Source organism: Castanea sativa, chromosome 10, assembly GCF_040712315.1.
Source record: "Castanea sativa cultivar Marrone di Chiusa Pesio chromosome 10, ASM4071231v1".
Classification (NCBI taxonomy): domain Eukaryota; kingdom Viridiplantae; phylum Streptophyta; class Magnoliopsida; order Fagales; family Fagaceae; genus Castanea; species Castanea sativa.
The window spans coordinates 29,729,999-29,744,892 of NC_134022.1; the positions used below are offsets into that span (position 1 = coordinate 29,729,999).

The 14,894-nt window shown below is 36.2% G+C and overlaps 1 protein-coding gene across 1 annotated transcript; it reads left to right on the forward strand.

Moving 5' to 3' along the window:
• Positions 1-315: 315 nt before the first annotated feature.
• LOC142613528 (serine/arginine-rich splicing factor SR45a-like) lies at positions 316-8,490 on the forward strand. The gene is made up of 7 exons (XM_075785908.1): positions 316-473; positions 1,018-1,040; positions 1,142-1,234; positions 1,382-1,493; positions 5,196-5,345; positions 6,081-6,147; positions 8,024-8,490. Exons 2-7 carry the CDS (start codon positions 1,018-1,020, stop codon positions 8,209-8,211), a joined length of 633 nt encoding a protein of 210 aa, XP_075642023.1. The 5' UTR covers positions 316-473; the 3' UTR covers positions 8,212-8,490.
• Positions 8,491-14,894: the final 6,404 nt, after the last annotated feature.

A 14,894-nucleotide genomic window follows, 5' to 3' on the forward strand; every position in this document is an offset into this window, starting at 1 on the left:
TCCGGGTCGGGTTTCGGGTCAGGTCTGGATTTTTTTGATAAAACTCGGACCCGACCCGGACCCGCTTCGGGTTTTTTTTAAAAATCCATACCCAACCCTATTCTTTATCGGACTGGGTAAAACCTGGCCCATTAAGGTCGAGCTAAACCGGGTATCTGCGGGTCGGATTTAAATTGTCATCCCTACCTGAGAATGAAGTGTTTTTTTTTTAACCATTTAAAAAAAAAACTCGGTATCCAGTTTTTATACAAATTATTTTTGCCAAATGCCGACCAAAATATCCAAAATTTTCCTATAAGTCATAAATAAACAAGTTTAGAAAAAAGAAAAAAAGCGCTCAGTGATTCTCTCATTCTCTATCTTTCTACTCACGCAGACAGAGACACGCTTTCCGTCTCTCTCTTGTGATTTTGGAGCCTGTGCTAGTGTAAGTGTTCGGGCTTCCGAGTTCACTCAGCGATTCACCTACCAAGGTCTGCTTTTTTATTTATTCCCTCTCCAATTTTCATTATTCTCTTTCTTCCCCCAATATCTTCAGCCTAGGCCTAGGGCTTCCACTTTGATTCGGTTTTCTTCTATTCTACAAGTTTTTTAAATTTCAAAAGCAAATATTAGGTTAATTTTTATGTAAATTTTTTAGGACTATTTGTCTATTCTTCTTCTTCTTCTTCTTTTTTTGGATAATTTTGTGAAACCTATGCTTTGCCATTTAGATTTAGAGAGAGAGAGAGAGCGCTGTAAACTTTGCACTATATGGAATCTGATAGTTCCTCTATATGACTCAGTTTGTGTTGGTATCTGAAACTTTTTCTATAAAATAAACTGAAAGTTTTTGTTGAAGCTGAAGAACAATTGTAGATTTTACATAGACACACATGCACGTATGTGTATGTGTATGTATGTGTAGTAAATAGAGACTTAGCATAGACACCCATGTGCAAATTTATAATAATTTATATAAATTCAGTGACATTGAAGGGTTTTCTGATATGGGTTATTTTCATGAACTTGTTGTAGATGTCATACACAAGGGAAGGAAGGTTAGTTTCTTTCCAATGATTTTCCCTCCCATTTTAAGTACATTTTGGTTCTATATACGAGTTATCTGTATATAACTCTTTTGTTGTTTGCACCCCATTAGGTCTGTATCGCCACGGGACTCTGTTTCGCCTCCTGGGAGACGCCGTCGGTCAAGGTCACGATCATTGTCAAGGTCTAGGAGAAGCCGGTCCAGGTATTCAGTTGTTACGAATTAATCTAGTTCTAGCTTTAGGAGTGCATTCAAATAGACGCGTCTTTACATGAATGTTGTATAACATATGTTGCTTGCTTTATCAAACATATTATGTTCATATGATAAGTTGAGTGTTTTTGGTCCCAGGAGTCAGGATTCTGTAGATGCATCCAATCCTGGAAATAACTTATATGTAACAGGATTGTCCACAAGGGTTACTAGCAGTGATCTTGAGAAGTACTTTAACAAAGAAGGAAAGGTAAGGTTCTGTTTATGTAAATTTTATTATTTTATATAGGATAACTTGCCCCTATATGACATGGTTTATTAATAATAACTTACAAAAAAACACTTACAATGAGTCTAAATTCTCAATTAAAAGTGTCCTATAACTTGATTTTTGAGGCTACATTTTGGGGATTTTGCCTCTACTGTTTTGTTAAACTTGATATATGTGAATCTTCAATGAACAGTTAAAAGTGCGTTCGAAGGCTTAAATTTTGAAATCAATGCAAGGTGCTGGTGTCACGACCCCAAATACATGGAACATAAATTTAGATGCATGACTATCTTGTTGATCTTACATAACTCCATAAACATAATTAATTTAAACATAATTCAATAAAACTCCAAATAAACAATACTCTTGGCAAACCTCTTACAATAGCTAAAATTCACAATTTAGAATAATCTCCGAATACTATAAAATCTAAAGTGAAATAAAAATAATAATTAAAAAACCTTAAAAGCTTCAAGCATTATTGACGTCGTCTAAAACTCCCACGCTCTACCTTGCACCTTATGAAGTAATCCAAAGTTCCGTTTCCCAACTATACCTTAATCTAAAAATTGTAATTGATGGGGTGAGCCACACATCTTGTAAGCAATTATACATAATACACAACAGAATAGAGTCAAACAAAGCACGAGTATTTTGATTTTTCACAAACTCATTCAATGATATCAAATATAATTATTCTCAAAACATGTAATAAACCACTTAATACATATGTAATCACATCATAAAATCATTCGAAAACACATACATATAATTGATTAGAGCATAGTGTCACATATCCACATATCACATATTCTCACATACAATCTTATGAGTGGATACCAACATCTAACCCCTGTTGGTGAGGAATCAACACTTATTCTCACATACAACCCTATGGGCGAGCTTACACATATTTCTGATCAAATCTAAAAATACTTATTTTGAGCCACATATTACAAAAGCAAATACAAAATATAATAATTTACTTGATATTAACAATTATTCCAGGCATATCGAAGATCACAATATCAAATTGAACATAAATCAAAGGATGCTTGACTCTCTTGGGGCACAAATAGAAACTAAGGAGTTTATATAAATATTTTTACAATTCTTGAGTAAGTCTGAAAATTAAATTTGCTAAAAGAAACATTTTAATTATAATTTGGATAATAGGAATATGAATTTGAAATCACTTCGTTTTATACAAATTTAAAGAACAAGAACATTTTTAGAAAACCTACTTTGAACCTCAATTCTTTTCGGAAAATAGTTTAGTTTAGAAATCATCTTTTAAATGAGATTCGGACATTCAAAACATTATTTAAAATTCAAAGTTTCTTTTTAAAACATTATTTAAAAAAAGTCAAAGTTTCTCTTTCAATAATGTAAAAATGCTTTTGATAAACTTTAGAAAACATAAGCTTAAAAATATAACTTTGAGAAAACCTTTAATTTCTAAGAACCTAAAGAAAAAAACTTGTGCATATTATGCATAATTACTTACAACATTTGAATCACTCTGAAAGTCTAGCCGAAACACTCTCCAAAAAGTCTCAAAACACTCTTAATTAGGACCTATATTCAATCATGAAAATTACTTAATTTTTTTTGATAGGTAAGAAAAAAGTATATTCCAAAAACTGCTAAATGCAAAGAAGCACTAGCAAAACAAGCGTACATAAGAGAAAGAAAAACACAAACAAAAACAAAAAGGAAGAGAAACACTAAGAACAAAGAAGGAGAGAGTTAAGGAATAAAGGAAGAGAATCACTAGATGTGAGTCTCCAAGCCCTAGCCCAATCATACAAGGAACCAGAAAAGAGAGCGAGCATTTGGTCATCGGATCTATCCAAATCCTCAAATGTCCGCCGATTGCGTTCCTTCCAAATACACCACATTAAACACAATGGAGCTAAATCTTACTGTATTATACAAACTGACTCGCTAAGACTATACTTTGCTGAACTAAATGATAATACTAATGCAAAGCATCTCTACCCAAAAATATGTTTCCTTGAATTTATCAAAACACAGAGGCAGTAGCCAATACTTTAGGATTTAATATATAACCCCAATGAAAACTCTGGGCCAAATCTAATATGACTTTGTTCATGGACTTAACATCATTGACCCTAATGGATATAATATCACAATATTTTGGGATGAAATTACAATTCGGATAAACATCAAGTCTGTCAATATCCTTCAAAACAATTGTAGTAGTGTTGAACCTAGAGAACAAAACCTGTTCTAGGGATGCACAGTGGGCAACGTGCAAGCCATATAGACAGAGGCCAATCATAAGACTAATTTATATATATATATGTATGTATGTATGTATGTATGTATGTATGTATGTATACATAAGACCAATCATATGTATGTATATATATCCACCGATCAGCTCTCCAATTTAAACCTCAAAGAAAATGGTGGGCAGGGCAATATCATTGACTTATATTATAATATATATATCCGATAGAAAAACGTGAGCCATATGCATCGATTAGAATTTGTAATTCCATGGTTTTGTTCTAGATGAAGTCTGTAAACACTAACCTAAAAGTGTAACAACAGTTCTAGGAAATATATCTTTTGAAAAATCTAAACATCACTAACGTTCCTAAGATCAAATTCTAACTCTTTTAATTTTTTTTTTTTTTTTTCTAATAGATGAAAAATCATATTTGGAACAATTGGTTGTCTCTTCAATTAATTCCAAGGAAAAATACACCTCTTAGCCTTCTTAGTGATGAAGCCCTTCTTATGAAAACCCTAATTTATCTTTTCCTCCGCCTTATATTTTAACGCATTAGAGATATGGGCTTGGTGGGGTAGTGAGCTGGAGTTTAAAACCCACTTGAGCTTATCTCTTTAGTCTCCAAGAAGCCCATAAAACATCTTCCTTTTTTATTTATTTATTTATTATTTTAATTGCCGCACTAATTGTATGCACTAAAGCTTTAATTTTCTCACCTATTTGTAGCACCACAAAATTTTCTTCTCCCATCTTACTATGCACACACATATAGTAGCTCAACTCTATATAAAAAATGACAAGTTACAATGATAATCATAAAAACAAAATTGGGGTATTACAGCTGGGCCTTTATAATAAGTTAATAACAAGACCCTTCTGTTATTTTGAATAACCTTGTTTTGCCAAATGCAATTTTGTTGCTCATAAGAACTTTAAAGTAGTCATAAGCCTAAGAGGAGCCCGCATAACAAGATTTTCTAAACACATAAGAGTATGGATATTGATTAGTTGATATGTTATGTATGTGGATAGAAAAGGAAAAAGAAGAAGAGAAGATCGAGATGAAGAGGTTATCACTATGATATGAAGATGCAGGTGACAACTGCTGGAGCTAGTCGGTCATCATGTTCCATATCAATGGATCAACTTATTGTTCCTAAAGAAAGAGACCTAGCATTTCTATTCTGATTTGGAATTAAGTCGTTAGTGATGCCATTTTATATCACTAAATTTTATATGTTTCTTCACTTGGTTTTATCAAACTACTTTGTTTGGAAAAATAACAAATATAAGTTATGGACAAAAAACTCCTTGAGTATATCAATGAATAACTCCAAATTCAAGAAGATATCAACTATCTTTTGAATTACATTATTAGAGAACAGTTAAAAAAATTTACATCTCAATCTTGATCTCAGGTTTTGGAGTGCCATCTGGTTACAGATCCTCGTACCAGAGAATCCCGTGGCTTTGGTTTTGTCACTATGGAAACTATGGAAGATGCAGAGCGCTGTATCAAGTATTTGAATCGTTCAGTGCTTGAAGGTCGTTTGATCACAGTGGAAAAGGTATCTGTTAGCTCTGAAGGATCAATCACTACTGTTTAGTGAGACTAAATTATTTACATGTAATTTTCTTTAGTGTGTTCCTTTTCTTCGGAAATGTTGCCTGATAAGTTGTGGCAGCAGGTCTGGTCTGTGTAGCTCCATCGAATTCACAATCTAAGCTCTTAACAGTTGAACCTACCCCTTCACGACATGAGTTCTGCATCGACATTCAAAACTCATCGAATCAAATTCGACTATTTTGCAGAGGGTTGCATGCCCTTCATTCCTGTTCTTTGTTAGTAACAGTATCTGACCTGGTTGCTTTTTTATCTTTTTCTTTTCTTTCCTTTTTTTTTTTCCAATAAATTTTGAGATACCCTAGAGACATGATGAACAAATCAGAGTGCACCAAATTGTTAGTCTTATGATGGATCCTTTGGAGGTGGATGTCCCATCTTGCTTATAAAGGTGATAATAAAAAAAATCTCAGCCTTCCGTATGTAGCTAAGTCATCCCATAATGGAAGGATAGCAGTATGACTCTTAAAAATAAGAGTATGAGAATGTACATTGCAGTTACCATATGTTTGTGCAGGTTATCATCATTATTTTAAAGGGAAATTCCCATTTATCTTCTTGAATTTCAAACAATTTTAAACTGCAGTGTTAGAAAGCACAATAGTCTATAATTCTTCTCATTTAACTGTTGACTTGTTTATCTACCATGATGTTATTTTGCTATTGTGTACAAATGCAGGCAAAACGGAAGCGTGGCAGGACACCAACTCCAGGAAGGTATCATGGATTGAGAGATAATAGGCGAGGTACATTCTGAAATAACTCTTGCATTTGTCTGAGGAATGCTTGCTATTTTGCACTTAAGTTCTTTGGGAGCTGAGCTTGCATGCTGCACACTGTATATACTGAGGAAAAGTTGGCTATTCAGATCTTTAACTATCATCCTTGACCTACAAAAATGTAGCTGGCCTTTCTGTATGATTTGTCAGCTTCTTGTGCTTTGCTCCCCAGGCTGAAAGATCTCCAATTTTGGTGGACCATATGGAGGCCTATGTTAGAAAGCAAAGCATGCACCATTGCATACTTGGACGTTTTTTATTCCATTGGTCTTTGGTGAAACAACGTTATTAGTCCCTAAAGTTTATCTACTGAGCGCATTTAGCCCCTGAAGTTTTAACTGAGCGCTATTAGTCCCTAAAGTTTCAAAACTAAACACAATTGGTCTCTCTATTAACTACTGTTAGTTTTGTGCTTATGTGTCTAATGGAAAAATGAGTAGGCATACTTTTAAAGACAGGGCAATATTTTTTATTTAAAAAAATCCCAAAATCTCTCCTCTCCGTTTACCCCCTCTCTCTCTCTGTTACCTCTCATTCTCTCTCTGCGTAACTTGGATGAAATCTATATCAAAAATCTCCAGAGACAGCAAGACAAGGAGATCCGCAAGCGAGAGTTCCGTGCATCAGTGCACAGCCTACATAGTCCTACGTATATGCAATACCTGGAGCAGATCTCTTGCTGTGAACATTTTAAAATTAAATTTCTCAGTAACCCAATAGGACCCTTTCGTTTTCTCCATCTATTTCTCTCTTTTTTTAATATTATATAATTTGTCTTGGTATTTGACTTGATCATTGGTCTAATCTCTGCTCAAAAATTCAGCTTGAGTTGAACAAGAAAACTGTGACAATCTAGGTAAATTCTTCGAGCATTGCTTTCCTGAGATTTATACACTAAAAATTGGGCTTCGTGAATGTTTTAGTTTAGGATCTTATAAGACTTCAGGTGTGCTGCCTCTCTTTGAAGTTCTGAAGGTTTTCGGAGACTTTGATCCAAATTAAGTGGCTGCTGTCTTGAGTCCTCCTTGTCTCGCCGTATCTATTTGATGTTTCATGTTTGGCTAAATTTACAGAGAGAGAAAGGAGTACCAGAGAGGAAAAGAAATTTTAAGGTTCCGTTAGAATTTTGGCGACTTGGTTCTGGGTTGTATTTTTAAATGAAGTGTCAAATTTTGATTCGACCACTTAAGTTACATTGCAACGATTTTACTTTTAGACATTGCAGCTGATATGACAGGGTTGCCATATCATTAAAATATATGCCTACTCATTCTTCTATTAGACAAGTAAGCAAAGGAACTAACGGAAGTTAGTGAAGTGAGTGATTGTGTTTAGTTTTAAAAGTTAAGAGACTAATAGCGCTTCATTGAAACTTCTGGGACTAAAAGTGCTCAACAGGTAAAACTTTAGGGACCAATGGTGTAGTTTCGCCTTGGTTTTTTATCTTTAGGCCTGGCAATTGAATGAATTTTTGAAACTGTCAGTTACCTAGGGTATTTTATCATGGTCCAGCCCCGCCCAAATCAGTTGGTTTTTGGAGGGAATGAACTATTCAAAAATGACCCAGATCCTCAGCATTGAGTTATTTACTCTACCCTGATCAAATCTTAAGATTGAGTTTCACAGCAATGACATTTGTCCTCCCTGTCGCTTTATTATGCACATCTTCCCCTACGATGCTCTTTCCTTTTTGGTTGGCATGGAAGTACTAACTAGGCCCACGTATCAAAGCTAGTTAGATTTTAATTTTGTTATATTCTCTCTTTGCCAGTGATGTTATTGTTAAGTGTAATTCCTTGACTAATCCTGTATCTAATTTTTTGTATATATTGGGGCCAAAAAGGTGCAGGACAGGGTCGTAGGCGGTCTCGAAGCTACTCACCGCACCGGTGGCAAGACAGGGATCCTTATTCAAGGGATCGGCGAGGAAGATCACGCTCTCCATATGGTAGGAGGACGGATGATTATGACTCACATAGGAGGCATAGAGAACGCTCCTTGTCAGCTGGTGGTCGTGGCTACGCCAGGTAGAGCAAATCAAACCAATCCCCTGCATTTGCTCAGTCATTAACCCGGTGTTTGCTTTTCTTGTTAAGTGTGGGACTGTAAACTGTCTTTAAAATTCAACTTCCTGGATGCTTTGTATCATGTTGTACCTTACAAGTGGTTCTATCATACTTCCTATCATGTGCTATTTTAATCGCTGATTGTAATAGATTCTTCCTTAATTTGTGACTGAAATTATAGGTAAACACTTAAGAGCATCTACATTGGTTGAGCCATAATTTTAGCTATTTGGTTCCATCAAAAGCTATTTTATCTATTTTACCTTCTCACTTTACAAACCATTTAACATCAGTAGTTTTATTTTAGCTTTCAACACAATAAAATAATATATCTACTATAATAAAATAATATATTCATTACAATAAACAACAATCACAACCGCTGCGGCTGCCGCTGCTACCGCCATATGATAGCAAATAATTGTCTAGTGTAACAATAATATTTTTTTAACCCCAAATTATATATATTCAAATTTTTTTTTTTTTTTACTAAAACAATTTCTCAATTGTCATAATAGCAAATAATCATATAGTGTAACAATAATATTTTTTTTAACCCAAAGTTTTGTAATAATTTATTGTGCTTTAACACAATTGTAATTTTTATTTAGTAAATTTAGTAACTTCCTTCTTTTTTCTTTTTTCTTTTTTCCTTCACTCTTTTCTTAGCCACCCACGTTTCTTCCCCATTTTCATCAAATATCTTTTCTTTTCCTCCACTCACCATCTAGTCTCTTCTTCAGCTCTTCTTCTTCACCTAAAACTAAAAGATAGTTCTTCTTCACCCAAAAGACAAGAAGAAAGAGATATACTACACACAAAAATGAGAGAAGAAGCAGCCACAGCAAAAGAGGAAGAAGCCCGCAGCAGTAGTGGGTTTATGGGGTTTATGTTGGAATTAAAAATTGCACATTTGATTTAGAATTTTGCAGTCTGTTTGGTTGGTTAGAATTTGGAGGAAAGGAAAAGAATGAAGAATCTGAGAAAGAGGAGAGACTGAGAGCTGCAACGGTAGTAAAAGAGAAAAAGGAAAAGAAATTATTTAAATATTCTTCATTAGTCTGAATGCATAATTTTTTTTTTTTTTTTTTAATCTTTGAGATACCGTGCACCCATTTTTGTAGTTAATAGTGCTAAAAATAGCAATTTAAACTTATTGTACCACTCTATTAGGGCCAAGGAAAAGCCATTATTGCTAAAAAGCAATACTAGGGAAACAATGTGATTGAAGCGGGTCCATTATTGGCACTGCCTTTTTTCTTTTTCAGGGAAACACGACTTTAATTATACTCAACTCAATAATTATGAAAATACTAGTTGTATTAAACTCTATTTTTGGCTGAACGAAAAAAAAAAAAAAAAAAAAAAAGGGGGTCTATGATTTAGTCCCTACACAGCTAGACTAGTTAATTATTAAAGGAACTTGGATGGCAAATTAGAAGCAGCCTCTGTAGTATAAGTCCCTAGACTGTGTACCCGATACTCATCCAAATGTTAGTTTCCTTTGGAGTATTTGAAGTACAAGTACTTTGGAAAACATCTACATGGGATTTGCTTCCTTTTCCATTGGATCAACTAAAAAATCAAGTGTATGGGGGAGGGGGGGGGGGGGACCTGTTAGTCTGTGACTCAATTGGACAGTAGGTCAGTAGCACAGCACACTGTTTCTGTAACGAATTATAAAACAAGTGAACTTTCTGTGTTTTTTCTATTGGCTCTCTTCCTCTCTGGGGAGCCACCCAGTAAAAATTGAAGTAATATTTCAACTGATTCAGGGCTTCTAGTAATGTTATTTGTATTTTTTAAAAATATGTATGGATGAAAAAGTGTAAAAATACGTAATAAAATGTAATATTGTTTAAACACTGAAAACTATTATTTAAACAACAGTAATAAACGCCGCTCAATAGTTTGAAATTTGAACGTGTTCATTGTTATCTGGTACACCAGTACCAATTTTTCCTTATTATTCATCAAGGATGCATGCCCACAGTGTTCATTGTTATATGCTTGGTGACTTTAATGGGGTTCTTAATAGTGACGAGATATTTAGGGGAAATCCTGTTAATTGTAGTCGTGCGCTAAAATTTCAAGAGTGTCTAAACAAGTGTGGGATGATTGACATGGGTTTCACTGGCCCAAGGTTTACTTGGACAAACCTGAGAGGTTTAACTGAATTGATCCAAGAAAGACTAGACACAGGTTTTTGGAACTCTAGCTGGAGAATTTTGTACCTAGAAGCTTCCGTTAAACATCTAGTCCGCATTAATTCTGATCACTGCCCAGTGCTGGTCTCTCTGAACAAGGTTACTGGCTTGGCCCTGCCTCGCCTTTTCAGATTTCAACCTGGCTGGTTGTCCCACCCGGAGTTCCCTAACATTAGACCTTTCACCAGCGCGGTCAGCTCCTTTACAACAGCAGCTTGAAAGTGGAACAAGGATGTTTTTGGCAATCTTTTCTCCAAGAAAAGAAGAGTTGAAGCTCGTCTCAGAGGGGCGCAAACAGCTTTAGCTTATAGACCAACGAACTTCCTCATTGATTTGGATAAAAAATTGAGATTGGAGTATGCTGACATTAAATACCTTGAAGAGGAATTTTGGGCCATGAAGGCTAGAATGAATTACTTGACACACGGGGAGAGAAACACAGCTTATTTCCATACCTCTGTCATTAACCAAAGGAAGAGAAATAATATTTCACACCTTAAAGACAACATGGGGAACTTAATTTCAGAGGAGAGCGAGGTAGCCGCTTTTATCAGAAATTGGTATGTTGATCTTTTCTCTACAAGTTTGAGGGAGTCTCAAAGGAAAACTTGTGATATCCCAAATTGGCCCATGCAAGTCAACCCTGAAGAAGCCAATTCCTTATCGGGCCCCGTCTCTGATCTGGAAATTAAAGAGGTGCTTTGGTCCATGAAACCTTTCAAGGCACCTAGACCAGATGGGTTACACGCAGGATTTTTCCAAAGGTTTTGTCTATTAGTTGGAGATTCAATCAAAAACACAGTGAAAAAAGTCTTCTCTATAGGTAGGATGAACCCGGAGTTGAATAGGACCCTTATCACCCTTATACCAAAACATAATGGTGCTGATTCTCTTGGAAGTTTTCGCCCCATCAGTCTTTGCAACTCTGTCTACAAAATAGTCTCCAAGGTTATTGTGGCCAGACTTAGACCTTTCTTAGCTAACCTTATCTCTCCGCTACAAGCTGCTTTTGTGTCGAGGCGTCAGGGTATTGACAATGCTATTGTGGTTCAAGAATTGCTTCACACCTTAAGTCTTAAGAAAGGGAAGGTGGGGTACATGGCAGTGAAAATAGACTTAGAAAAAGCTTATGACAGATTAGAGTGAAGCTTTATTAGAGATACTCTGACTCTCTTTAATATCCCGCCATATTTGAGGGATGTCGTCATGAGTTGTGTTTCCTTCTCTAGCATTGAGGTGTTGTTGAATGGTGGTGCTCTTGAGCCTTTCAATCCTTCAAGAGGAATTAGACAAGGAGACCATCTCTCTCCCTATATCTTCATCATGTGCATGAAGAGATTGAGTTTTTTTCATCAAGGACAAATGTGACTCCTCACTTTGGGACCCAGTTAAGGCAGCTAAAGGGGGTTTAGCCTTTTCCCACCTGTTTTTTGCAAATGACCTTGTGCTCTTTGCAAAAGCTGATAGGAAAAATTGCATGAGCATCTCTGAGGTTCTAAAGGTCTTTTGTGATGTCTCTGGGCAAAAGGTGAATAACCAAAAATCTAGAGTTTATTTCTCCCCGAATGTTTCTGAAGATAGTCGTAGTGAGTACTGCGATATGCTTAGGTTCCATTCCACCCCAAACTTAGGGAAGTACCTTGGCTTTCCTCTTAAACAGCCTGGGGCTTCTACCCAAGACTTTGATTTTATCATTGAGCGTGTCAAGGCAAAGCTGGCAGGTTGGAAAGGTTAGCTGTTATCCTTTGTCGGAAGAGTGGTGCTTACCAAATCAGTGTTGTCTACTATCCCTTTGTATGTCATGCTAAACCACCTCCTCCCTAGGAGAGTTCTTGATCCTTTAGATAGGGTGAGCAAAATTTTTATTTAGGGGACTACGCAAGAAAAGCTTAAGCTGCATATGGTAAGCTGTGAAAAAATAACAAGCCCAAAGGAGCATGGAGGGCTCGGTATTCAAGCAGCTAGGCCAAAAAATATGGCTATGTTGGCCAAGTTACATTGGAGGTACAAGACAGAGAAAGATAAATTCTGGGTGAAAGTTCTTTCTCATAAATATGAAAATCCAAAAAAGAGCCTCTTCTTGCACTTGGAAAGCCTTAACCCATGGGGAAAGTTTCTTCTCTAAGGGTACCAAATGGATGGCCAGTTCTAACAGCTCCCTTTATTTTTGGACTGATAAGTGGCTGGCAGAGGGCAGTTTAAGAAGCCTTATTGTAGGACCCATTCGGCAGGACGAGGACCGTTTGAAAATTCAAGATGTTAGAGTGGGAAATAATTGGAACTTTTCTGGCTGCTCCTTTCATTTCCCACCTAACATTGTAAATTTATTAATAGTTGTCCATTTTCCTTTTGTGCTCAACATGTGATGATAAAATGGTTTGGGCATCTTCTCTCTCTGGTGCTTTTGAGGCTAAGATTGCTTACATTCTAGCCAAGGGAGTTTCAAGTCACCAACCCCATTTTGCTAGATCTTGGATTTGGAAGCTTGACTCATTGCCAAAAATCCAACACTTCTTTTGGAAATGCCTTTGGCAGAGTATCCCCACAAAAGAGGTTCTTGCTAGTCGTGGGTTTATGGGAGATGTAATTTGTCAGCTTTGTAATGATGAGAAGGAATCAATCATTCATCTTCTTAGAGATTGCCCTTATGCTAAGGCATTCTAGGAGAGCTCATAGGCTCCTAATTTTGTTCAAAACTTTTTCTCTCTAGATCTTCCTTCTTGGCTCAAGATTAATGCTAGCAACAAATCAATATGGCATGAGTTTCTCCCATGGAATATTTTCTTTGCCTTTGCTGTTTGGAACCTTTGGACCCACAGTAATAAGGTAATTTTTAAGAATAAGTCGTTGAGGAGTAATCTCAAAAGAGAAGTCCATGTTGCCGCAAATGAACTCATCTTCTGTGCTTCCCGGACAACCATGCTTAGAAGGAAACAAAGCCTCCAAATTAGGTGGTCCAAGCTTGAATCTAGATGGGTAAAACTCAATACGAATGGCTCCTCTATAGGCGATTCGGGGCTTGCAGGTTGTGGAGGTTTAATCTGTGATCATAATGGGAGGTGGATTAAAGGTTTCACCAGGTGTTGAGGACTCTTTTTTCGCCCCACGTGGCACTACTTCATTGGCAACCCATGCCACATCAACATATTATTAATTTTTTGGGTAAATCTCTTTAAAACCCAAAATAAGTTCATATCTCATTCAACTACATGGATCGGACTTAAGTAATGAATCAAAGCTCACGGCCCATATTACCTCTCTTACACTCATGGCAAGCGGCTCCTTCAACAAGAGCCCATATGTACACAAAATGACAACAAAACCCGAGGTACGTCATCTCATTTTCGGCTTATGATCCAAGCTCATAAGTCTCTTTGGGAAAACTTTGGGAGTCATGGTTTAGAGAGCCAAGAGGTATGTTCAGTAAAGCTCCAGCGGTTTAAAGTTGATAAAAGAGACATGTTGTTTGGCGTGTCTTCTTCAACTCCCTAAACTCTGACAAGTCCGTGAATAACAGGTAACATATGGTAAGCATCTCTTATCACATAACACTTAAAATGATAAAATTCCCTATTGCTCTTTTCCTAAAGTTTAATATTCATCACATTACACATATTCAATATCCCTAGCCATCTAATTGCTGGGAAATAACTGTTCATTCAATTTCCAGCTGTTGCTATACAAATTTAGGAACTTTATTATATTATTCTACATAAATCTTATTACTACTTTCAACTAAAATCCAACTCAAACACATGACCTAATCTGATTGGCTATCCTTTATCTCCAACTATATGCAAAATATTCATTATATCTCTCAAACCCAGCTGCTGTCTACCACAATCTAACCATATATTCTCTGCTAGCTGCTAGAGCAAAGCTTTAAATACTCTTCTTACTCAGCAAGATTATGTTACAACATAATGAGACCTTGACTAAATCTCTAAACCTTCATTACCTTTCAACTAATCCTTTTATTACTTACTAGAAATGTGTTGTAATGGAACCTTGCACCAAAAACACAAACGCCCAAAAGAGGAAACATTTCCAGCAGTATATTCAGCACTTGACATCTGGCTGGAAGTGATATCATCAGCCATTTAATGCTAAAATCCCAGCTGCCAGCTGCTATCCCCAAAATAGCAAGATCCTTGAAAGAGATCTTACCATTTTCAGCCAATTCATAAAGTAAATGCTAGATGACCTCTCCAGCAGTCTGAAATCACTCATCTGACATCATTTGTTTCTGCTCAATGCAACAACTGTCTTATGACAGCTGTGACAGCTGTCTCATAATTGTTGTCACAGCTTTTCCTGACAGCTGGGACAGCCTTTTCAGAATAGATGTGACAGCTGACCCAGCAACCAGAGCATTACTTTTTTTTTCCTTATTTGGCTAAAACCAAAACCAACTAAACTAACCATCTTTTTCTATCCAAAA